The sequence below is a fragment of the Mustela erminea genome, chromosome 13 (genome assembly GCF_009829155.1).
Source record: "Mustela erminea isolate mMusErm1 chromosome 13, mMusErm1.Pri, whole genome shotgun sequence".
Classification (NCBI taxonomy): Eukaryota; Metazoa; Chordata; class Mammalia; order Carnivora; family Mustelidae; genus Mustela; species Mustela erminea.
In genome coordinates, this window is record NC_045626.1 from 16,205,078 (window position 1) to 16,231,530 (window position 26,453).

Genomic DNA, 26,453 nt, shown 5'->3' on the forward strand with positions numbered 1-26,453 from the left:
CCGCGCCCCTCCTCCTCCCGCCGGCCTCCGCTTCCTCGAATCCAAGATGGCGGGATCCAGGCAAAGGGGTCCCCAGGCCAGAGTTCGGCCTCTTTTCTGCGCCCTACTGCTGTCGCTTAGTCGCTTCGCCGGGAGCGACGGCATGGGAGGCGACCCTGCGGCTACTGGTGCCGCGGGCACCGCAGCCGGGTCGCCACACCGGCGTTTCGAGTACAAATACAGCTTCAAGGGACCGCACCTGGTGCAGAGCGACGGGACAGTGCCCTTCTGGGCCCACGCGGGGAGTAAGCCGGGAAGGAGGGCGGGGGGCCAGGGTCCCTTCCCCGCCTTGGGTCTCCTCTTCTCTCCCCTCTCCCTGCTGCACGGCACTGGCGCGGCGGACCCTTCTCAGCAGCCCCTCCTGCAGGTCGGCTCTGGTCCGCAGGGCTCTCCGCCTGCGCCCGGCTCTTCCCCCCGTTCTGCTCACCCCTCGTCCTCCTGTCCTCCTTTCTTGGATCTCGCCCCTTCTTTCCGTTCGGTCACGAGGTGTTTTGTTACTTTCCTCTACTTCAGGCATTCAGACTCTCTTCTAAGCATCACGTTTCACCCTAAACGCCACGTCTCAACGCGAGCACCCCGCAGCCCCACCCCCGGCCATCCCAACCGGAGACCTGTTCGCGGAGCTTCCCTACCTTCTTTCCCGCTCGGTCCTCCCCTGCTGTCTCGTCTCCGGTGCTAGCAATGGCTAATGCGCCAGGGTGTACCCCCGATGACTCTAGAGGTGGCATATGTTGGTTTTAAAGTAGTTTTTAAGTCTTCTTATGTCCGAGGACATTGTTACACTACTGGAACTACTACACCTTGAATTTGCCTCTTTCAGGGGCTTGGTGTGGTCTTTGATCTTTTCAGTTGTATTAACACGTTATGGAACATGAGTCGCACTCATCCGTTTATTTAGAAGAAGGGATATATTTTTTGGTATTGTTTCTGCACTTAATACATGAAAATAACATTACATATACAGCCTCTTCAGAGGTATAGTTGTTTTTTTTTTTATTGAAAGTAATCTGTGCTCCTTGTTTTATTCCCTTTGTGTATTTGTCCCTGTTAGTAGATAAGAGAGTCTTGCTAGCCATTTACATACGTGAAAGAAAACGTATCTGTACTTTCTAGTGCTGATGTGTCACTGCTGACTAAGGAATCAACCTTCACACTTGGCATGCTGTAAGCTCTGTTCAGTGACCATCAGATGCATCCTTTGAAACAAGTGGCAAATGCCTTTTAATGGGGTGAGAAGTTCTCATTTTGAGTTCCATTCATTATGTGTAATTAACAGTCATTTATAAAAGGTTTGTATACCTCCTTTTAGAATGTCAGGTGCTTGAAACAAAATATTCCATTAAGTATTTACTGAGTAGTAATTACTGAATAGGAAACACACTCTAAGGAAGGACCATTTCACTGAAATTAATATATAATTTGAAGGTAAAAATTTCAATTTGACTTAATGACCAAGTCATTAAGTATTCGAAGTAGAGTACAATTATTTTGTTTCTCAGCAGGCATTTTCTGTGTGTCTGCTCATTAAGGATATATTGCTGGGCTTTTGTTATCAAGGTAACAAAGATGCTGCAGGTGTACCAAACACAAGTTTTGGGGGTTTTTGGGTTTTGTTCTGGAATGATGCTGAAGTTTTCAATAGTGGTGATGAATTTGCTCACACTTTTTTTCACTTCTGCATCTCTCCCTTGCCTGCTTTTTCTTCTTTCACACTTACGCCATGTACATTAGCCAATTAATAATGTTAACTACTCAAATTAGCTAACTTGACTTTCTCTACAGAGCCTATACCCAACTAAGCTTGTCTGCTGCAAAAATGTCAGGTAGTATCCCTGGGTGAATTAAAGTTGTATGGCTAGACAGAACTTGAAATAAAGGGATTCGTGTTTTAGTCCTGACTTTTCTGGATACTGACTCTGGGAATCTCTGCTGTGAATACCCCTTGCTTTCATTATCGCTGTAACTTTTACAGTCTCACTGTTTTCTTAACTCCATTGATCATTTTTTCCCTTCTCATTTTACCCTGAGATCCACTATTTACAGCAGTTTTTATAAATAGAGAAATTTGAGATTCAGTTTAAACATGGCCCATTACATTCATCCCTAAATGAAGACCAAATCGATGGTGTTTCGTTTCTTAACTCTAATGGCCTTTTGTACTGTTAGTACACATCCTGGGTTCATAAGGGCACAAAACTGATCACAGCAGTTTGTAACCCTTGGTAGCTCTCAGAGCTCTTTCACCTTCATTTTCTGATTTGATCATTTGTAGGCAAGGCAAGTGTTCTCTGTCTTAGAGATGAAAAAACTGCTGCTCAGAAAAGTAAGGTTCTTGGAAGGTACATAACTGGTGTCAGTAGACTAGAACCTCTATCCAGGTCTTCTGAATCTGTGTCTGCTACTCTTCCCATGAGGCTTGCCCCAGTGTTTAAGTGCTTGAAAGTGTTAGTGACAGTGGCTGATCTTAATAAAGTACCTCAGCTTGTCTTTTGTTAGTTTTTCCTAGCTATAAAGACATAATACAGTTATTTCCCAGAATGGATGTCAGAACTCGTTAATATAATAATATAATAATCTGAGAGGATGTGTTAGAATTGTTCAAACTTAGGCCTGATAGGTGCTGTAATAGTATATAGTTCTGTAACAGGACTAGCTAACATTTTCTGAAATATTTCTGTACATTATATGCCTGTGAGGTTATTAGAGAAACAGAATCCCTTGCCTGTAATCAAACAGCTAGTAAGTGGTGGAGCTGGGATTTGAACCTAGCTTGGAGATGCAAACCACCATTTTGGGGATCACAGTTCTCTTTGAGAATCTGCTAACACTGAAGAACTGTTTATTGACTTGAAATTCAGTTGACCCTCTCCCTAGAAGAATGCATATATGCACAAAATTTTGCATATAACTTTTGGGATTTTCATGGAAGTGATTGAGCCCAGCCCCTTCATTTTACAGGTGAACATATGGTGAACCCAAGACAGTAAGAATTATTTGCTCAGAGTCACACAGCTGAACTGAGACTAGGAATAAGTCTCTTGATTCCTAGTGGTATGTTCTTTTCACACTGTTTGAGCTTTCTGACATTTGTAAACTGCTAAAATAGTTCACAGTTTAAAAAAAAAAATATGCAAGTTTTTGAGATACTTGAAAAAGAATATAATGGGAATCAAATAGTTGATTTGCTTTTTATGTTATAATTTCCTTCCTCCTGCTCCTTGAATTTTTAATGTATTGCAGTATTAATTTTTTCCCCCAGAAGTATTTCACTATTCAAAAGATGGGGGTGGGAAGGCTGTTAGAAAGCTCTAAAATTTTATTTTATTTTATTATTATTTTAAAAATTTTTTTTATGTCTTAAAAATTTTTATTTATTTATTTATTTATTTGAGAGAGAGAGAGCGCACGCGCAAAAGCACAAGCTGGGTAAGGGACAGAGAGAGAAGCAGTCTCTCTGCTGATAAGGGACCCGGCCACAAGGCCGAGACTCTCCTAAGACTCTGGGATCATGACCTGAGCTGAAGGCAGACACTTAACCAACTGAGCCATCCAGGTGCCCCAAAAGCTCTAAAGTTTTAAAGTTGAAACTACCAATGTGTAATTTTTTCCTACCAAAATTATTGTACAGGTTACCAAGTTAAAATTAGATCTCTCTAGGCATATGGAACAGTTTGGTGATGGTTCGTTGAGTTTTACCTAATTATAACTTAAAGCTCTTCTTCCTGATTTTTGTTCCAGATGCTATTCCAAGTTCAGATCAAATTCGAATAGCACCATCTTTAAAAAGCCAAAGAGGATCAGTGTGGACAAAGACGAAAGCAGCCTTTGAGAACTGGGAAGTTGAGGTGACATTTCGAGTGACTGGAAGAGGTCGAATTGGAGCTGATGGCCTGGTACGATCATTTCTTTACCTGTGTATCAGTGCATACATATATCGATGCATATGTGTATCAGTGCACATGTGCATCAGTGCATATACCACTAGCCTCTGAAAGTCCCTTGTTATATATTTACAGGCAATTTGGTATACAGAAAATCAAGGCTTGGAGGGTCCTGTGTTTGGATCAGCTGATATGTGGAATGGTGTTGGAATATTTTTTGATTCTTTCGACAATGATGGAAAGGTATATTTGTTGTCAGAACTATTACCTACTTGAATACATCTGCTAACAAAGTTAGGCTGCGAGAAATACAGCTTATTTAACACTTTTGTCTGGTTAGTAGTTTGAGAAATCTCCAAACTCTATTTTAAGTATGATGATTAGTCTTGTATATAACCGGGACTTTGGAAATTTTAAAGCTCTTTGTTCCTGATTTGTCATGCACCAACTGAGGTCGGAATGGAGTTCTAACTCTGAGAACTTTGTAGTGACCTCCCTCCGCAGCACCTGTATGTGTGTAGTAATTTTGATGCACAAGCCTGAGTCATTTAGAGGGAGGCAGTGAAACCAGCAGTGTTCAGGATTATAGTCTGTTTTCATGAAAATACCCTGTGCATTACTATTACTAGTTCACATATTAATACCTTTTTATATGTTAATCACTCTTTTGATCCACCAGTTTCTCTGATGATGTCTTTAGGAGAGCCTAAAACAGTTCCAAACAAAATGTACTTGCGATTTAGTGACATTAACTTGTGCTGTGTTAGCCTTAGTATTGATGATCTTTGTTTCAGCTGGTAGTTTCTCTGTTGATTGTCATGGGTTATTATTAGCAATTTAAAAGAGAACTTCAGGGACGCCTGGGTTGCTCAGTTGGTTAAAAGAGAACTTTAATAACTTCTTAAATGCTGACGCATACTAGTGCTCCTGTTACTAAGTTCCCTTGGGTCTCACACTTGTCCCACATAGTCCTCAAATATGTGTTGTAGTTGATCATTCTCTCTCTCTCTCTCTCTCTCTCACACACACACACACACACACACACACGTCTTTATTGAGGTGTCTAAAGACTGTTTTTGAATGATTATAATAGAGTTTACTAAATTTTTTCTAAATAAATAGAATCTTTTCTATTAATTACTTAAAAATTTTTAGTCCTAGAATTTTAGAGAAATAAGAGACTTTACAGCACTTCTAGAATGATCTAGAATTCTTTGACCTAAGGACTTTAAAACGAAATACATTCTTTTTATTTTTAGAAAAATAATCCTGCTATAGTAATTATAGGCAACAATGGACAAATCCAGTATGACCATCAAAAGTAAGTGTGTGCTTTTTATATTACTTGGTTGTAACAACTTTTTAGAACCCTTGTAAAAAGAGATTATTTCAAGTCTGAATATTTTTCAGATGAAATAAGATTATTCTTTTTCTTGAGATGTATTTTGTAACTTGGTAGAAAGGTCTTTTTTAGATTTGGTCCTGGATGAAAGTTCATTCTATGGACCACCTCAGATTTCAAACATAAAAAAGACTTGTTTTGTTGAACCGAAAACTATGTAATATTTTGAAAGATTTATAAGATGTTCCTGGTTCTTAGTGATGCCCTTAGTCATGTTTCTTTCATCTTTCAAAAATAAAGTTGAAACCCTTGACCAAACTAATGGCTGAGCAATTTATACCACCTCATACTTCCTACATGTTGATTTATTTAAAGAGTCCCAGTAGGCTACAAAATTTCTAAGTGTTTGGTATATTTATAATGTATATGAATTAGGTATGTATGTTTTTAATTTTTACATGTTTGTTGTGGCAGGAATTACCTTTGAGCCAGTCAGGAACTATAAGAAAAGTTACTCATCTGCATTTCCATTTACTGTTTCCTCCTAGTTTATCAAGACCCACTGTGGAGCTATTTAAACCAGAGGTGCCAAGGCCACCTCCTCCTGAGTCTCCTTCCCTTGACTTGGGGTAGAATCTAGGCATATTGAAAGCTCTAATGTAAAATAAATAAATAAATAAAAGCTCCAGTGTATTTCGATTCTGCCCTGACATAAAGGAGGATTTTGCCCTCATCTCAGAAGAGTAAAACTTTCTTCTTGCTGTCAGCACATTGGCTTCTGATATTATCCGTAGTTCTGACAGGAATCTATAGGGAAAAACTTATGCATTAACTTTGTGTCTTCTGAGTAAGTAACTTCAAATGTCCTAAGACTGTCATAACTTAATAATATATTATCTTTCTGGACACTGATCATTTTAAGTAGTGAATTTTTAAGTACTGGGAAGCTTTCTGACATTTTTTGTTTGTTTTCCCTTTCTTCATACTCTAGCGATGGTGCTAGTCAAGCTTTAGCAAGTTGCCAGAGGGACTTTCGTAATAAACCCTATCCTGTCCGGGCAAAGATTACATATTACCAGAAAACACTGATGGTAAGTAAGACGCACTTAAGAGATGCTCAAATGAACAACATTCTAGTAGGACTTTTCATTCTGAATCTTTGATAAAAATTAAAGGCATGTAAATTTGGGTATCGGTTTATGTACTCGGTGTTACTATGAGAGAACAGAAGTGTCTTCAGAGGTTGGCCTAAGTAGTCATGTGGTGTTAAAACTTGCCCATAGGTTTGCATTCATCAGTACATGTTTAAGCATCGAACTTGATAGATGCCACACATTACACACACATCTGAGCCATCCAAATACGGATCTGACTAAGAGAAAGGTCATTCTCTCCAAAGAGCTTGTAGTCTAGTGGAGGAAAGACACTTGTGTAACATCACTGTGCTAGATGGGAGGTGTGTCACAGCACACTTACCATTCAGGAGTCAAGGGGTTAGCATCTTGTAACCGCGGCCGGGAGCGGAGAAGATCAGGAACTGTTTCTCAGCGTTGAGCTGCACTGGGAAGAGGAAGGGGAAGGGGAGATTTCTGAGATGGGGTGCGTGTTCCAGGCAGAGAAAACAGGTACAGGGACTGGTGAAAGATTGGGGAAAGGCACGTGATTTGGAACAGCGGGGGATGGAGGAGACTCTGGGGAGTGGGGTTGAAAGGTCCATGGTGGCAAGTCACGCAGGCCTTGGGTAGTTTATCCTGTAAGGAACTGCTGAAAGTTTTAAGCAGGAAAGTGAAATGATCCAATTTGTGACTTGGGCAGCAGTGTTCTTAAAATGGCATTTGTGAAAGGAGGCGCTACACTTAGTGGGCCACACCCCGTGCTCTGCCCTTTTAAGTGCAGTGTCTAACTTCTTTTTTCCGACATCCCTATGGGGCAGGCATCCCCATCTTATACACAGGGAAATGGGATATGGAACATTTTAAGTAACTTATTGTTACTTAACATACCATATTAAGTAATGTACCATGTAAGTAACACAACTGTGGTTTGAACCGAGTGCCTTCTTGCCTGCGAGACCCCACTTGCTGTCTGAGGCAGGGGAAAGGGAAGGAGAGGGGAGAGTGCAGGAGGGAGAGACTGTGCTGGGGTGTGCGGGGGTGTGCAGTGGGGGCTCGGAGATCGCTCCTGGGTTTCGGACCAGGTGTGCGACTAAGCCAGGAAGCGGCACATCGGAGTTTGAGTGAGGAGTGGGAGGGCAGAAGGTTGGTAATGAGTTTAGTTGTAGACAGATTGAATTCAGGGCAATATTTATGTAAAGTGGGTATATCCTGCGGCACCTGGGTGGCTCAGTCAGTTAAGCGGCTGTCTTTGTCTCAGGTCCTGATCCCAGGGTCCTAGAATTGAGCCCCTCAGCGGGGAGTCTGCCTCTCCTTCTCCTTTTGCTGCTTCCCCTACTTGTGCTCTCTCACTCTGTCTCAAATTAAATAAATAAATAAATAAATAAATAAATAAATTGATTAAATCTCTTTAAAAATAAATAAAGTGGGTATATCCAGCTAGCAGTTCTTCTAATATCATGGCAACTTTGCTTTTTAAAGGTACCATCAGTGCCATCATACTAATAAATAAGAAACATCTTGTTTAAATTTTTCTTTCTCTTTTCTCAATTTTTTGGAAGACTTTATATTGGCTCAGTCTTTTTTTTTTTTTTTTTTAAGATTTTACTTATTTATTTGACAGAGAGACACAACGAGAGAGGGAACACAAGCAGTCACACCCCCTCCCCAAATGAATGAAGAGAAGCTCACTCCTTGCATGGCAGTCTATTTAATTTAATATAATTATATTTAATTCCCAACTAGCTGTGCTAAAAATTATAAATTCATCCTATTTGAGCTCTGACACTGGGGTTTTTGACCAAATCTGGTCCCTCTTCTGTATGAACCATTCAAAGGAAGTCATCATGGTTTCCTGAATCTTCTATTTTAGAAAGATTTTCATGGAACATTATCAAATATTTCTCTTTAAGCCTTTGACACATTGTAGTATTAAAAACTTCGAAGTGAAATATCTCACATAATGATGCTAAATAAGTGAGATTATTCATGGACAGGGGATTACCCTTTATAATAGAGAAAACTGATCCTTTTTTGACGGTTGGTTAGGAGACCAAATATAAAGATCAGTTAGTCATAAATTGACTATTTGAAATTCATTTGATAATGCCTGTTGTAAAAGCTATAGCTGTAGTATGTCTTTTTTAGGTAATGATCAATAATGGCTTCACACCAGATAAAAATGACTATGAATTTTGCGCCAGAGCGGACAACCTGGCTCTCCCTTCTCAAGGGCATTTTGGAGTATCTGCTGCAACTGGAGGTCTTGCAGGTAAATCTTGACATCTTTTAATGTTACAATTGGGTCTCCGTGGGAACAGTCTACTGGGAGATTTCTAGACTTGTCTCCTCTCAGCCTTTCAAGACGAGCCGTACTGTAGAGCCAGTCTTTTGGTATCTTGAATCTGCTCGTTTTCTGCTGATAATCCGTAGGTATACAGTTGGCTGGGGCTGTAGACAACTGATGGCTGATACTTAAAGTCAAGGCTGAAATAGGTTAATTGCCAAGTGGTTTAGGATCCCGAAAGTTGTCACAGCACATTTAAGTGAATTTGGTAGCCTAAGGAAATATTACTGGGACTAAAGCTTAAACAAGACATATTTACCATTTTGCCCCACATTTGGTTATAAATGAACTTCTCACATTAGTACCATCTTGTGTTTAAAAAGTATATATATCATGTATTTACATGGTACATGGTATAATTATTTATTATTTTCAAATATGTAATTGTTCCTTACAACATCACAAGGAGGGAGAGAGATGATAGATGGTATTTATCCTATTTTTAGTTAAGTTTGCCAAATCTTACATTAAAGTACGTTATAAATATTACATAGCCAGTAATGGTCAGACCAAGGCAGGACTTAGTTTGAATTTTTGACTCCTGAGTCCAGTGCTCTATCACACTGAACATCTTCTCCTGAGGTTAGATAGCTTACACCCCTAGAGTGTTAGGGTTTTCTCTTTCATCTGGTTGCATATCTCAGTCTTCATAACAGTGACAGAAAGCATAGAGATCGCCGGTTGGAATTAATTGCGCTTGCTTTGCAGACGGGACTCACCAGGATTGGTATTTTAGGTCAGCATTATGAGGTTTGATCTGCTAAGTGTGTTTCCAGCTTAAGCAGCCTGAAATTAATTTGATTTTTAAAATATGATTTTAGATTAAGTAAAATTGTTAATATCTGCTCTGTGAGGGAAACAGAGATGAATGTTGTATAGAGAGAATCATTGTATTATCTAATTGGAATGCTTGGAGAATAAAAGAGGATGCTGTTAGGAATGCCAGGGCAGCATGGATAAATCAGGACTGTCCCAGTAAGCCAGGACAAAGCAATGTCACGTTTATAACAAGAAAGTAAGGCAAGTAGTGCTAAGTACTGTAAGAAAGGCTGAGAGGTCCAGAAATACATGAAGAACAGGATTTTGTCTCATTTGGCTGGGACACTGCCTATTAAGGAGATTTGTGGGAAGATATGGGAAGATCTTGGTGTCAGGTTTAGGGATTTAGGCTTTCTTTTGATTCCTCATTTGTTTGTTTATTCCTTTATCCCTTATTTATTATTAACCTTTTACCCTTACTTATTAATCACTATTAATATTCTGGTTTAAGATAAAAGAAAGTGAATTTTAGTTTATTTCTGATGTAAACCTTTCTGGTGAATTTTCATCTCTAAGCTCACAGAGCTCCGTTGCCTTTACCGGATGAGAGCTGATTTTTGTTATTTTTCACAGATTATTTTTAAAGCACTGGATCTCTCTAAAGTAACTTCACAACCATAAAAATAATCTATTGTGTAACTTTTTCAGATTTTTTTTTTTTTTAATTTGTAGATGACCATGATGTCCTTTCTTTTCTGACCTTCCAGCTGACCGAGCCTGGGAAAGAGCTGGTAAGTATACACATATTTTTTTTTTTTTCCCCCAAAAAAGTTTATTTCCAGTTTATTGGTATCTCCCTATAGCTGAAAACTTGGGAGGCCCAACTTAGATTTGGGTCTTGTTTCTGCCTGTTATTGCTGTTTAATCTTAGAAAAGTGGCTTAACCTCTGTACCGCTCTGTTCCTTCACTGGTAAAACTGAGACATTGGTACCGGCCACCTCGCGGTGTCATGGGCATTAAATAAGACCGCGAACTCAGTAAGTGATCATGGCTAGTGCTACTGTTTTGTTGTAATTATTAGTAGCAAGAGTGAAATGGTTAATATTTTTATGTTAACCTTTCAACTAGTGGTTGAGTAGTTAAAATGAAGGAGGAAAAAAAAAGTATACTGAGGTTTAATACTTTCTTACCTTTTAAATTTTTTTTTAATGATCTATCCCTAAATTCCAAAAAAAGCCTACGCCAGATAAAGAAATCTCAGAAAAAGAAAAAGAAAAGTATCAGGAGGAATTTGAGCACTTTCAACAAGAACTGGATAAAAAAAAGGAGGAATTCCAGAAGGGCCACCCTGACCTTCAGGGGCATCCTGGTGAGTTGGAGAAAGTTGTGCTCAGAGCCACATGGGGGTCGCGGCACACACATTCATCCCATCCTTGAGCTCTTGTCTGGCACATCCAGGCAGTTTCCAGAAGCAATCTGTGAGCAAATCTTCTGTCATAAGGCTTGGAGATTGATACTTCTATCAGTAAGGGTGTGGCTTAGGAAAGCCTTTGGTGGGCAGTACTGGGTAAAATGGATGAACAGTGATCCCTCCCAAGTGTAGGCTCTGTGAGAACAGGGATTTTGTTTTTCTGTTGACTACCCTGACCCCCCCCCCAAAAATGTGACCTAGTAGTTGAGACTCTAAATATTTGTGGAATGAAATCATGTAAAGTTTATGTCTTTCCTTTGAGTGGCACATGTTAGCTTATTAATATAGAGATAATACTGGGAAAATAACAAAAATCTTGTGAAAGTAGTATGAAATGATCTCTAGTTCTCCTCCCCTTACTGCTCAGCAGAACTCTGGATTTGAAGATTTTGCAAATTTTAAAATAATTAGTCTAAGCCATTGTTGAACTTAAAAGTGTGCTGTGGGTCAAAAATAAAACATGAGAGGTCCAAGTAGAATGGCTTTATATTACCTGCTAAGTTTTATCTGGATTGTTCCACCAGCACAGATGATCGAAGCTGTATGTAATAAAGCCATAGCTAGCTTTTGTAGTCCCTATAGTATGTGGTTCTCTGAATGATCAATAATATAAATCAGACTTAATGACGATAAAAATGAAAAATGAATTTAATTCTCTTCTTGGATTTGTTTTAAATATCACACATGATTCGTGAGTATATCCTGAAGCTTATTGTAGTAAATGTTTGAATGAAATGATTTTCAGCACAGTCAGTTTTACAAGGGAAATCCGCTGTTCTCAACTCCATTATTAAATTTATTACCTAAGTGAAAGGCACAGATTTTAAAAGTATAGTTTGATGAGTTATGACATACTTGTATACCCACTTAATTGTCACTCAGTCAACACACAGAATATTTTTACCACCCCAGGGTGTTCACTCATGCGTCTTCCAAGTCAGTCCCGCTCCACAGGGACAACCACTATTCCTGATTCTAGTGGCTTAGATTAGTTTTTGCCTTTTCATATAAATAGAATCATAGATTTGAAAGAAAATTATTTTTAGGTGAAAAACGTTTTTTTTAATTTATAATAGGTGTTCAGCCACCAGACGTGGCAAAAAGCTTATAGTAATTTTGTCATGATTGAATTGACTACCTGCATGTTTACTACTGAGGAGTTCATACCACTGGAGTAGATCATATTGGTGATGTCCCAATTTTAGTATATACTGATACTTCAGTCACTTACGGTATTGCAAAAACCACACGTGTCAGTGATTTTGATCATTTTAATTTGCAATTTCCATTTCAGCGGATGAAATATTTGAGAGTGTAGGAGACCGCGAGCTGAGACAGATCTTCGAAGGACAGAATCGTATCCATCTTGAGATCAAGCAGCTGAACCGACAGTTAGATATGATTCTTGATGAACAGAGAAGATACGTCTCTTCGTTGACAGAGGAGATCGCTAAAAGAGGAGCAGGAATCCCAGCCCAGCAGGGACAGGTGAGCTTTCCAGACAGGCGTGTGTGCCTTAGGTAGCCTCTGATGGAGGAGGAGGCACAGAGGAAAGAAAGGGTACTCTGCCTTGTGCTCCTACGGAACTGGGTTCTTCTGTTTTCCCTCTAGATCACCCAGCAAGAGCTGGATACCGTTGTGAACACTCAGCACGAGATCCTGAGACAAGTAAACGAAATGAAGTAAGTGTGCAGAAATCATGTCTGAGTGTTAGGTGATACATTTACCTGAAATTCATGACTTCTCTCTTCCTCTGTACAAGCACATTATTATTGTAAGAATTCCACAAAAGGGTAAGAATCACATTCTAGATTCAGTTTATAAATCAGGGAGTGGAAAGTACGGGAACTTTTGATGTTCAGAAACTGCCAGTAGGCCTAAATGTTTGAGTTGTTCTAGATCAGAAGAGAAAAAATGCTTTAGCGTCTTTAAAAAAAAGACATTTATCATAGCTACTTGAGATGAGTATTCATGCATTTCTAAAATAAAAAGAGTATGTGTAGGGGCACCTGGGTGGCTCAGTGGGTTAAATCCTCTGCCTTCGGCTCAGGTCATGATCTCGGGGTCCTGGGATCGAGCCCTGCATCGGGCTCTCTGCTCAGCGGGGATCCTGCATCCCCCCTCTCTCTGCCTGCCTCTCTGCCTACTTGTGATCTCTCTCTCTCTGTCAGAAAAAAAAAAAAGAAAAGAATATGCGTAGTAGTATCTGTGAAAAATTCTAGAAGGGTAAGCATGCATAGCATTGTAGAACTGTGATACAAGCACAGGAACTTCTTTGTGATGGAATGGAACCATTTCCAAGTAAACGTGCCATGTGTGACTGCCTCTCTTCCATTCCATCTTGTACCCTAAGAGACTGGACGAGTTGGAACAGAGAGGAGTTACTGTGTCCTTGGAACTTTGAAGAAGTTGCTAAAAAGTATTCACTTACACAGATAATTAACAGCTTTCAATGCCTAGAGTAGAGAAACAGCCAAAGTGTTACATTTTATAAGCTCACTTTTTAGAACATTGCACCAACCAGTACAACCCTTGACAAACAAGAATGTCAAGGTGAGTTCTTTAGCACTAGAAAATTAAAGAGTATGGGGTTAAACAGAAGGTGATAATATCCGCACCTAGAGATTAAAGGCAGCCCCACTTGTAACTGCAAATTTGGACTTCTTTTCAGTTGTACTATCTGACATTTTAAAAAATCTTTAAGTTGTAAACTCATGATTAAAATACTTACAATCCTAAATGAATGAATTCTTTCAGAAATAGGGGCACTTGGTGGCTCAGTCAGTTAAGGGTCTGCCTTCGGCTCAGGTCATGATCCCAGGACGCTGGGATCGAGCCCCACGTTGGACTCCGCTGACCGGGGAGTCCGCTTCTCCCCTCCCTCCACCTGCTGCTCCCCCTGCTCGTGCTGTCTTGCTTTCTCTGTCAAATAAATAAAGTCTTTTAAAAAAATTTTTTTCATAAATTTCATAAATGGATCATTTGATATTATTTTTTGAAATCTTTATTTTGATCTAATTTTAAACTTTAGACATTGCAAAAATAGTACAATTTTCATATATTCCTCACCACCTTCCCCTGATGTTCACAATTTACGTAACTGTAGCACAAGTTGTCAGAGCCAGGAAATGAAGAGCGGTACAGTACTATTAACTAAACTAATGATCTTACCCAAATTTCACCGGTTTTCCATGCATGCCCTTTTTTCTGTTCCAGGATCGTGTCCAGCAACACGCATTGCATCTAGTTCTATCTCTTCAAATTTCTGCAGTCTGAAGTAGTTCATCTCCTCTTGTCTTTCACGACCCTGACAGTTTCTGTCAGTTCTTTGGTCCACTGGCTCCTGATTTGGGGTTTGGCTGGTGCTGACTCATGATTGGATGGAAGTTCTGTGTTCTTGGCAAGAATACAACACTGTGTCATGTTCACGATGTCAGTATGTCTTACTGCTGTTAACACTGGCTGGTGTCACTTGGTTAAGGTGGTTCCTTTCTGCTTTCTGTACTTTAAAGTTACTGTCCTTCCCTTACTGCTTAAATACATTTTGGAAAAGGAACTTTGGGACTATGTAAATAATGTAAATATCCTGTTTCAATTTAAACTTTTGTGTGCTAATTGTAGCATCCATTGATGTTTTGTCTGAAACAAGAATGAGGTGTTTCCCAAGTGCTGAATTTTTTTTTTTTTTTTCTATTTTCATCATTCCTTCCCATGCGTTCATTGGAATTCTGCAAGGACTGGGTATCTTCTGCCCCATTTCCTTATTTTAGTCAATTATTTATGTCGTATGGGCTCATGGGTATGTATTCTGTGGACTGTAGTCCCATACTGTCATTATTTACTGCGCAGACGGTTCTGCTCTGGTGATTAAGAGCTCCTCCAGCTTGACTTCTGTGTTCTTTCAAAAAGGTCCCCTCTTTTTTTAAAGTATTTCTTAACTTTCTGGTGCTGCACTGTGTTTCAGGCTCATTTTGTGTTTTCTCTGCCCCAGCTCTAGAATCAGTCACTTCTCTGGTGAGCCCTGGATCCTTTTATTAAAGAAAAGTATTTAGAAACCCAAGATCTGGACAGTAGGTGTGCTCACTGTCCCTGCGGTGCCACTGCTCCTAGGCCCTCTCAGTGGACAGAGCTGGGGAATATGTGAATGTCTACTAACCCACTCCGACGCGCGTATCTTTATTTTTGTGCCCATTACTCTTATTTGTATTAAAAAGACCCTGAGATTATCCAGGCACTTTGGATTCTGGTTGGACTAGACTAGGCTGAACATTATAGGTTGATTTTCACCTTCTTCTTTACTTCTTTGAAAATTCTTTCTCCAGGAGGGAGAAACCTATTCTTTATTCTCTAAAAATATATTTACTTGTTTATTTTTTTAAGATTTTATTTATTGGGGCGCCTGGGTGGCTCAGTGGGTTGAGCCGCTCGCTGCCTTCGGCTCAGGTCATGATCTCAAGGTCCTGGGATTGAGTCCCGCATCGGGCTCTCTGCTCAGCAGGGATCCTGCTTCCTCCTCTCTCTCTCTCTCTTCCTGCCTCTATGCCTACTTGTGATCTCTCTCTGTCAAATAAATAAATAAAATCTTTAAGGAAAAAAAAAAAAAAGATTTTATTTATTTATTTGACAGCACAAGCACGGGGAGCAGCAGGCAGAGGCAGAGGGAGAAGCAGGCTACCCGCTGAGCAGGGAGCCCAATATGGGACTCAATCCCAGGTCTCTGGGATCATGACCTGAGCCAAAGGCAGACACTTAAAACTGACTGAGCCACCCAAGCGCCCCCGTTTGCTTACTTTAGTGTGCACATAATATACCCATGAAGTGGCTTCGAATTGTTAACTCACATCCCTCTGAGAAACATACTCACTGATGGGCTTCCATAAAGGTCCTTTTGCATCTAACCTTACAGTTTGTGACGCAGACGCTGTCTTCCAGGCAGGTGCTAAGTTCAGTCACCTGTCTTCCAGGCAGGTGCTAAGTTCAGTTCTCTCCCCACTCTGTTCAGTACGGTTATGATCTGCATTTATAGTACAGCTCGGTTCTTTGTTAGCATTTGTATTTTTCCTATATCCTGGCCGCTTTTAATTGTGTATATTTGGGATATATGAAGGTTTTATGAACGCGATGGTTCTGAGGAGTTCGGAGTCGAAATGTATGTGTTCACTAAAGTGTCTGTCACTCCCTCCTCAACACTACCTACCACACCATTCCCATCTCCCCCCTTTCTAGCCTGTTCCCACCCTCCCCCCACTAACCTATCCCATTCATTTCTGGTATGTTCTTCCTGTGCTTTGTCTGCACGTGTGTGTTTTCTTAGATCCCCTTCTTTCTTACATGAATATTACTGTATTCCAGATACTCCTGTGTTCTTTGCTATTTTCACATACCAGTGGTACAGAACGTCTGAAGAGTCAGTGAGTGGTTAGTAAACCCTAGCCATCTGGCTGTGTAATGCGTGAAAACACTTACTTAGAGTAGTTAGCAGTCCTCATAAGCTCCCACTTGCTAACTGAGAATGAATGTCGCATGCACTGTACGTGAAGGTGAAAACTGAGCGCCGATGTCTAAATTTGTCTTCTAGAACTTTTTTCCTTCTGGATTAGGCTTTAGGAAAAAAACTGTAAAGAAAGGAATTATTTGTCTTTGGAGTGGTTGGTTTGTTTCTGTGGATATTCATATTCTTAGAGAATCGTAGAGTTTTTTTTTTTTCTTTTTGTTTTTTTTTAAACCAGAAGCATGTAGTACAACCCCCTTCAGTTTACAGAGAGAGATAAAAAGGCCCTGACTGGTAAAAGGTTCCAAAATAAAAACAGAAGTAGTTTCATCATCTGCTCACTTTCAGCTGCAGTTTGTAGCAGACCAGAAAGAAGGTCTTACCAGTTTTTATTTTTATTTTAGACATTTTCAGACATACGAAGACGTTGAGCATAAAAGCCATCCTCATCCCCTATCCCCCAGGTGCAACAGTTATTAATAACTGGATGTTGTCGGCCTGCACTGTTCAGGATGAAGTACCCGCATTAGCCCCTCCAAAATTTTAGTGGCAGTCAGCCAGAATCCCTCATTTCCAGAGAGAGTAATGGGTGGTACTCTTACTCTGAACTTCCATCTCTGTTGTTTGTTTGTTTGAAGATTTTATTTATTTGAGAGAGAGAAAGCACAGGCAGGGTAATGGGCAGAGGGAAAAGCAGGCTCCCCACTGAGTGGGGAGCCCAATGTGGGGCTCTATCCCAAGACTCTGGGATCATGATCTGAGCAGGAGGCAGACGCTTAACTGACTGAGCCACCCAGGTGCCCCTGAAGCTGTAGTTTTATAAATTATTTTCCAGAGGCACCTGGGTGGCTCGTCAGTTGAGTGTCTGCCTTATCAGGTCCTGATCCTGGAGTCGCAGGAATGAGTCCCTCATCTGCTCAGTGGTGGGGGGTCTGCTTCTCCCTCTGCCCCTCGCCCCAACTTGTGCTCGCTCGCTGTCTCTCTCTCTTGTTGTCTCTGTCTCTCACATAAATAAATAAAATCTTTCTTTAAAAAATCTTTTTTTTAAAGGATTTTATTTATTTATTTGACAGAGAGAGAGAGATCACAAGTAGGCAGAGTAGCAGGTAGAGAGAGAGGGGGAAGCAGGCTCCCTGCTGAGCAGAGAGCCTGATTTGGGGCTCGATCCCAGGACCCTGACATCATGATCTGAGCCGAAAGCAGAGGCTTAACCCACTGAGCCACCCAGGCTTCCCTAAATAAATAAAATCTTTTAAAATATTATTTTCCAATCCTGAATATGATTCAATATTTCTAAATACTGATTTTTTAAAAATAATCTAACATTGGGCTTTGAAGTGTATCTAACCTTTTGAAAAATGTGACTAAAAAAATCATTTTTCTAGCAACTCCCTTGTCTAAAGGGATTTTCTGTTTCAGGAATTCCATGAGTGAAACCGTCAGACTGGTCAGCGGCATCCAGCATCCCGGGTCCGCCGGGGGCGTTTATGAGTCAACCCAGCACTTCAACGACATCAAAGAGCACCTGCACATCGTGAAGCGGGACATAGACAACTTGGTGCAGCGAAACATGGTAAGCTCTTGACTTCTGCTGCTGTCACCATCAGTCTCCCTTGGTCAGAAAAGAATGAACACATATTTACTGGAAAATACTTTTTACTTAATACTAATGTTCATTTTTCATACTCAAGGTAGAATTATTCCATGTGATCCTGACGTCTTTATATTCCTTGTTTCCATACCCTATTGAATAGAACTTTTTTAAGGAGTTTATTTATTTGAGCGAGTGAGTGAGTGGCGGGGGGAGGGGCAGAGGAAGAGGGAGAAGTCGATTCCCCGCTGAGCAGGGAGCCCGATGTGGGGCTCGATCCCAGGACTGTGGAATCATGACGTGAGCCGAAGAGGCAGATGCTTAACAGACTGAGCCACCCAGGCGCCCCTCCATACCTTGCTGAATAAAATCTTTTAAAAATAAATTGCTGTTCCTCTCATTGGAGCTGTCAGTCCCAGACTTTTGTTTTCTAGGTTTTTTCTGTAAATTTTCTTTTTTTAAAAATGGCTCTTGTTATCAGTAGTGATGTCTTTAAAGAGCTTTAGAAAGGTGAACGTCTCTTGACGCTTCACTGAGACAGGCGCTGGGTAGCTCCACTTCTCTGGGCTGTGAGGACGTGCAGGTCTGACACTGGCTGACTGGTAGCCTCTTTCTTTAAGCAAGATTCATCTTTTTTCCAGCAGCTCTTCCTCTCTTACTTGGTTCACTTTTTTTAAGTTTTTATGTTTGGTTGGTTTGGGTTTTGGTTTACTTTTTCAGGCCTTTTTTTTTTTTTTAAGTAAAAGCTCCATCTACATTTTTAGAGATTGGCCATAAATATTAAAGATAGATGACGTGTTCTCAGAGTTTAATTATGCATAAGAGACAATATTAGACAATAGACCTTTGGTACATGTAAGTTTTTCAGTTTTAAGTTTTTCTTAACTTACTTACTGGTTTCTAAAACCCTTACAAAATTCACAAATGCTTGTAGCATTTGCCTCTTCCCCTTCCAGTCCAATCTCCTTGAAATGGCCAACGCTAAAAATCTGATGTGGAACAACCCAATCGGAAATGCGAGAGAGGGCGCCTGGGTGGCTCAATTGGTTAAGCGTCTTCCTTCGGCTCAGGTCCTGATCTCAGGGTCCTGCGATCGAACCCTGCATCAGATTCCCTGCTCAGGAAGGAGCCTGCTTCTCCCTCTGTCCTTCTGCCTGCCTCCCCCTGCTTGTGCTCTGTCAAATAAATAAAAATCTTAAAAAAAAAAAAAAAAGAAAAAAGTGCTAGAGAAATGAATGGAATGTTCATGAGAAAAGCTTGTACCATGTATGAAAAGATGCTGAGCAGCTTAAATAATAAGAGAAATAAAAAATAAAACTCGCCTGTGATACCACACCTGTTTGACAAAAAGCCAAAGTCTGACAACACACTCCATTGCCAAGGCTTGAGAAGAACTCAGTAAGCACATGGCTGGAGGGAGTACAAGCTGGCCTAACCCTTAGGAAGGAGAATTTAATAATGTATAAGAAATACACATTCGTTTGCCTATTTAACCTAGCATTTTTCACAGATACACTAGCCAAAAAAAAAAACACCATACCTACAGGCGCCTGGGTGGTTCAGTTGGTTAAGCATCCAACTCTTGATTTCGCCTCACATCATGATCTCGGGGTCATGGGATCGAGCCCCTAATTTGGCTCCATTCTCAGCGGGGAGTCTGCTAGGGATTCTCTCCCTCTGTTCCTCTCCTGACTCCAACGTGTGCACTCTCTCTGTCCCTCTCAAATAAATACATCTTTAAAAACCAGCATACATACTGGTAAACATACATACTGGTAAACATACATACTGGTGTGCTCAAGGCTGTTCTTGCAGGACCCTAGGGAATAGCTCTAAGACTGGGCACAGATTGGATTGGTAATTCTGAAGCCGGCCGTTTGCATAATTACACTCAACGTAAATTTCCTATAAATTTGTATCTAGATTAAAGCTCAGATGATTCCAAGAAGGCTAACTTTTACACTTGTGCTTTTTATTTCTACCTTATTAGGGAGCAGTTTGGGGGGACTGTAGTTTCTCGTCCACTGTTTCTTGCTTTTCTTAATATAAACCGAAACTGATGAAATCTTCCCCTTTTTTATAGTGGCAGACTGTACACATTTATCTTCTCCCTGCTTTCTTTCACCTACCCATGTGGTCCTAGTGGGGCACAGATACTCCTCATTCCTCTTACAGCTGCATGAACCCCATTATGTGACTGTATCATGGTTTTATTATTTCTCATAAGAAGTCAGTCTTTTGTTTCTCTGTACTCTTTTTTTCTCTGCTTTTAAGATTTTCTCCCTGATACTGATTTTAAACAGTTTGATAATTATATGCTTTGGTTTTGTTTTCTTTCTCCTCTGCTTGGGGTTTAATATCTTGGTTCTGTGAGTTTATAGTTGTCATTAAATTTGGGAAATCTTTAGCCAGCCTGAGCACAGCCTTCCGCAGGGCTTGATCCCACAACCCTGAGATCATGACCTGAGCCAAAACCAAGAGTCCCACGCTCAACTGACTGAACCACCCAGGCGCTCTTTCTAATTTCCGTTTCAGTTTCTTCTCTGATCCATGGATTTGAAGTTGTCTTTCTTTGGCCTTCCCCCTGCCCCCCACCGCCCAAAAAAATGCTGATCCCATCACTTCTTGCCATCTTGTTCATTGCCTTTGCCTTCAGACGGGTGTTGTTTTAGATTGGATTTGTTTCTAGCTCTGCTAGTTGTCTTCTACTAGGAGGCTGGTCCGTATTACCCAGTGTACCTTCCCGGAAGCCCTAATACCTTATATGTTATGTGGAGATTTCTATCTTCAAAAGTTTTTAAAAAATAACTATTATCCTTCAGGAAAGAAAGTTAATGTGTTGTTAACTAACTTTCCTGAGGTCCTTAACTATTCAGTAGGAAGAACTTAGGTCTTTAACATGCAATCTTGTTTCCTTTATATTTTTGGATACTGCCTTTCTTACCTATATTTTTATGTATGTTTTGGATATTCCTATTTTTCAAATAGGAGTTAAGAGTTTTCTTAATGACCATTACCTGTCATCCAGAGTGTCGTGGTCTCTTCCCTGAGTTCTGTTTGAGGCCCGTTTCCCCCAGCGTGCGCAGCAGGGCGCAGGCTGGTTCTGGGGCAGACGCACGTGCAGCGCGGAGCGCTGCCCCGCAGGTGCCGACATGCCGGGAACAACTGACCCGACAAGCCGTTCTGTCGGGATACCGTGATTGAGTCTTTGCCCCGGTATTTAATTGCCCCCTTAAAACAGAAAGAATACCCATGGAAATAGGAAAAGAAACTTTTTTTTCTTTTAAGATTTTATTAATTGACAGCAAGCACAAGCAGGGGGAGCAGCAGGCAGAGGGAGAGGGAGAAACAGGCTCCCCACTGAGCAGGGAGCGCAATGTGGGGCTCCATCCCTAGGACCCTGGGATTATGACCTGAGCGGAAGGCAGATGCTTAACTAACTGAGCTATCCAGGCACTCCAAAAGAAATATTTTTCAAAATTCTGATTAGTAATGTTGACTGCTGGGAGGTTGGGGAGGATGGGGGCTAAGAAAAAGCCATTGTATTTGTCAGGCAGTTCCTTGAGAATAAAGGGGATACTATTAATAATAATAATTAATAATTAATAGTCAGTGTAGGACAGCAAGGATAAACTGAGTGTGTCCAGGGAATTTGTGGTCTGTGACCATCAAGAACACAAACAGTCCTTATCACTGTGCCGAAGATTCGAGCCAGACAGCAGTGTGTTAGTGACTGGGCCGTGAAGGCGGAGGCCTTCCTGTGTCAGCTACTCTTCCAGAAAGTTTGGTGGCAGGGGCGCCTGGTGGGCTCAGTCAGCACAACATGTGGTTCTTGATCTCAGGGTCATGAGTTTGAGTCCCATGGTGGACACAGATATTACTTAAAAAGTAAACAAGTAAGCTTTATTTTAAGAAAAAAAAGTGGTAAAAGTTAAGGGGATGGAAGATATTTATGGGACGAATAAATAAAAAATCTTGAGTATATGTAGTTAACCATGAATTTTATGAAGGTTTCACATTTATCTCTTTTTCTAAAATACCGGTTTGACTAATTGTAATAGTTTTTTGCCTTATAGCCATCAAATGAAAGACCAAAATGCCCAGAGCTGCCACCCTTTCCATCATGTTTATCTACGATGCACTTCGTTATATTTGTAGTGGTACAAACGGTGTTATTCATTGGTTACATCATGTATAGGTAAGTCTCTGAAATTTGACTCGATATCTTTCTGTATTTAATTTTAAACACTTCAAGTAACCTACATGTGTAACAACTTCCACTACTTGTAAAATTCAGTTTAACACAAAGCAAGTAGAATTTCTAGTCTATTTCAGTCATGTGGGAGTGCATCTGTAGAAGTATGCTTATCTTAATGGGATGTGTACTTCATAAGGCAATGTGTATTTCAATTCTAAGCAATCCTGAGTCTTACCGAAGTAAAATGTATAGAACTTTCAGGGTTTTTTCTTCTTTTTCCTTAGGACTCAGCAAGAAGCCGCTGCCAAAAAATTCTTTTGACCACCTTTTTCATATGTGTACATCATGTATGTATATACAAAATGTTGTCTTTTTGAGGGAATTGAAGTATTTAAATTGCTTCATAGTCTAAATTATTAAATTTTGTATAAAATGACTGTTTAAACATTGATTTGCAGTAAGAATAAACCTTAAAACAAAGACAACCACATGTAAATTTGTGCATAGTACATAAATCTATTTAAATTTCAGTGAATTTCTGGCCAGTAGAATACAGCCACTGAACAGAATATTGATAAATAAGATGGTAAATAATAGAAACTAGGGGCAGCCCCAAGATGTGAAATTTACCCCTTAGTCTCCAGCGTTGGAGGTTTCTTTATTTAACATAAATACACTTGCCTTCCTAACCCCCAAACTACGTCGTCTTAGAGCTCCCCATCACGTTTATCTTATAACCCAGAGTCTTTTTTAGAGGTCAGAGTTTCCTGCTCTAAGACCCAGTCCAGCAGTCCTTTTATCCAATACAGTTCCCTTTGAAATCAAAGAATATTTTGTCTGAGAGCTTTAGGATCTAGGTAACAGGCTTCAGAATGTTGAAGTATCTTTCCCTCTGATTATCAATGATACATTTCACTTTTTAAAGGAAATTTTGGGGGAAAATTAATAGCTGCTCTTTGCCTGAAAAACCATTTAGGTGAAAATGTTCCTCTGATCATGGTTTTCATGGTTTTGCGTGGTAATGTGCTCAGCTCATGCCCACTCATATTCGTGAACGTCTCCATGCCAACAGCATCAGTTCAACAGTATGAACATCATTTTGGGATTTAAGTTTGTAACTTAAGGAGCATTTCCCATTTTGTATAGCGTGTAAATGCAGCCCAGATTGCACGTCCTGGGGAGAGTTTTAAGTTCACCAAAAAAAAACCCACCACTAAGTTTTGGTTACATCACTTCATATAATCTGGTGTCATTTAAATCAATGAGACTGGAGTAGAAGCAGTGTAGACGTTTGAAGACCAAATTTGAAAAACAGAATTAACACTTCTGATTTCTTCTTCTTCTTCTTTTTTTTTTTTTAATGCCAGAACTAAGGATATTGTGAAGCACTTGTTAGGAAGCTTAACTTTGAAATGTCAGACTGCAAGGGGTCGCTGTAGTGTTTGTGCATAGTGGTCCTCAGTGTTACAGAATCAGTCCGGAAAGGACATCTGAACATGCAGACTTCATGTTTTCACACCTGATGTAGACCTATGTTTTTGCTGACTTCAAAATACTTTATCTCTTTTAGCTAAGTTGTTATCTTTCATTTGTCATAGAACCCAGAGTAAGAAGTTACAGTGTTGTATAAAACAATACCATTTCATTCTTCTAAACCTTCATAAATTTGTTCTCAAACATCATTTACAGACTGGGCTAACCGCCTAAAATCTATACAGAGACTCTGAGGAACTCTGCATTGTAGCAGTACCTACTCCGTACTATGTACGCAGACAGCCCTAGCATTGCTTTTCGTGTTAGCGTTGATCCCGGAATGCTGAGTAAGACTATTCTAAGACTGCTCGCTCTGCTTCAGTCACTTTAACAGAGAAAATGCTTCTCTGGTGTTTCTCTCCTTTGTGGTATTCACATTTTGAAATTCATGTTCCAGAGACGCCATCACAGAATTTGCTCTTAATCTGTGGAAAAACAAAACAAAACAAAAAAACCTTCAGAAGAATATTTAAGTTGTGGGCTGTGAAAGTTGGGAAATCCTCTTGATAAAAGACTGCAAAATATCCAGTGTTACGAAATCCACTGTCATGTGTGCCTGAACGGACTAAGGGGACACCCGACGTATGAATGCGGTGGACATTGTTCAGGCTACGGTTGGGAGAGGAATTGTGCTGACCGTTACTAATTCAAGCGGAGAGAGCTATTAGGAAAATGCATGAATCTTTATCTTTTTTTACCTAGTAATTTAATTTACTAGAAGATCACTCATAAAGCAGTTCGCACAGGCTGTTCATTGTATTGTTTGAAATTCGGTTTATTTTCCTCAAAATCATTCGCTTTAAGTAGCTCATTTCTGAAGAAAAATGTCTGCTCTGTGGAAAAATCAATCACTGCCAGGATTCTTTCATTTCTGTACTATTTTGTATAATTAAATTTGTTACCTTCTCTCACACCAGCAAGTATTTTACAGGTGCCTTGGACTAAAACAAAATTGATTTTAAAATTTTAGTGTTGAGTCATCGTGCCTGCGATGCCACTTTTAAAAAAAATCCAATGCCATAATGGCTAATACTTTTTTTTTAATGTACCTGTTTGTGTTCTAATTGTTTAAATGTTTTATTCAGCTTCAAACTTTACTAAGAAGACACGAACCATCAACAATGTTTTGTTCTGTATTAAAGGGACATCAGTGTTTCTCAGAGTGTGGTTCGTGGACCGTGTGGGTCATACTGTGCTTGTGAAGATTAGGATTCCAGGCCTCCGTTCTAAAGCACCTGAATCAAAATTCAGAGACGGGGCTTCAGAATATCACTTTTCAGCAAGCACGTCAGGTGGTTCTGAGCACAGTAGTGTCAGAACCATTAACATGGGGAGTGGAAAAAAAGTATTGTGTTCTGTTGGTTTAAAGCTGAGCAGAGAGCATAATACATCATTTTCATTGTCGGTGACGTTAGCACATGTGCACGGATCCTTTTCTTCTTGCAGTGTTCTTCCTCCTAAAATTCTTGGTTTCTTAACAAGAACCAACCACAAACTAAACCCAGATTGTTGCCTGTAGCTCTTGGTACTTTGGTTGATGGCTTTTAAACTTACAGAATCATCGTCAGATCATGACTAAGCCAAGAAAACTCCCATCTCAAAGTCTGCCTGCTAAAGCTTTTTGCTTTCTTGATTGCAATTTCTGTGACATTTTATCTCAGACAATTGTACTTTTTTGATAACTTAGGGAAAACAAATTACTTGAATAAGGGATCGCCTGACCCAATGAGTTGCAGAGATACAATCTTTGTAAAGAACTTAAATAACAGTTGTGAATATTAAGATGTGATTATCATTTCCTGTCCATGTGCTTATTGCAGGGAGATCGTGAATAAATAATTACACGGGGGATTTTTTTATTTATAAGATCTAATGTAAAATCACCACTTGCAACTTTTTAGATCTGTACGTTGCCTATTTAATATATTTCTTTTAAAGTTAAGGGTTTTCTATCCACTGTTAATTTCAATTGGATAACATTTTGTCAAGTGTTTTTTTTCTGATTGTTATTTGTTGCTAGCTGGAATTCAAGAAATGACATTGACCTTATTCAAATAAAGAAATATTTTAGTAAATTTACTTTTTCCTTCATTGATCTCGGGTAGTAAGTAGTCCTTTATTTTCCAAGTGGGCCCAGGTTGTGATCCTGTTTGGTTTGTCATTTGCTACATGCTGTGCCCTGGGTGGCCTCCCACATGCAGCAGAACACGTGGAAGCAGAAAAAGAGAAGTTGGAATGATAAATGAGTACGGCTTACCCTTGCTGGTAATGACAGACACCAACTAATTAAGGTGGTGCATTTGATGTTTTCACCTCTGATAAACCAAATGCTGGTAAAAGTGTGGTTCAGCAGGAACTCTTCATCATGCTGATGGCAGTTTTAAAAAGTTCTTTAATCTTCTTGGCAAGCATCATTTATTTAACCAAATAATTCCAATTTTGAGAGTCCATGCAGTATAAAAAGGAAAGAAGGGGGCTTGGTGTCAGACAGAACTGGGTTTTAATCTTGGATCTGCCACTTGCTAAACATGATCTTGAGTTTCTTTATAATATTTCTCTCCCAGGCTCGGTAGCATGGTCAAAGAGTCTTTCAAAGTGGGCTCTCTTCTGCTGTAACACAGAGAACAACCAGACAGAATAAAAGAAAACATTTCAATAAATAAGATGGGTTTGAAAGAACTCAGAGGA

General features: G+C 40.0%; 1 protein-coding gene across 2 annotated transcripts; it reads left to right on the forward strand.

The window, feature by feature from the left end:
* On the forward strand, positions 1-25,836 carry LMAN1 (lectin, mannose binding 1). Of its 2 annotated transcripts, XM_032310216.1 has the most exons (14): positions 1-284; positions 3,778-3,932; positions 4,056-4,163; positions 5,180-5,241; positions 6,254-6,353; positions 8,523-8,646; positions 10,213-10,271; positions 10,718-10,850; positions 12,247-12,440; positions 12,564-12,634; positions 17,863-18,016; positions 22,111-22,232; positions 22,517-22,579; positions 24,163-25,029. In XM_032310216.1, exons 1-13 carry the CDS (start codon positions 47-49, stop codon positions 22,551-22,553), a joined length of 1,557 nt encoding a protein of 518 aa, XP_032166107.1. In that variant the 5' UTR covers positions 1-46; the 3' UTR covers positions 22,554-22,579; positions 24,163-25,029. The 2 variants fall into 2 exon arrangements, with proteins under 2 accessions (XP_032166107.1, XP_032166106.1); XM_032310215.1 differs by having other exon boundaries at positions 22,517-25,836.
* The last annotated feature ends 617 nt before the right edge of the window (positions 25,837-26,453 follow it).

Excerpts from the sequence above, each read along its gene's own strand:
- LMAN1 (XM_032310215.1), top strand. The coding sequence starts at position 47 with ATGGCGGGATCCAGGCAAAGGGGTCCCCAGGCCAGAGTTCGGCCTCTT. Across the intron at positions 10,851-12,246 it reads TGACCTTCAGGGGCATCCTG|CGGATGAAATATTTGAGAGT; the intron begins GTGAGTTGGAGA and ends TTTCCATTTCAG. Across the intron at positions 18,017-22,110 it reads ACTTGGTGCAGCGAAACATG|CCATCAAATGAAAGACCAAA; the intron begins GTAAGCTCTTGA and ends TTTGCCTTATAG.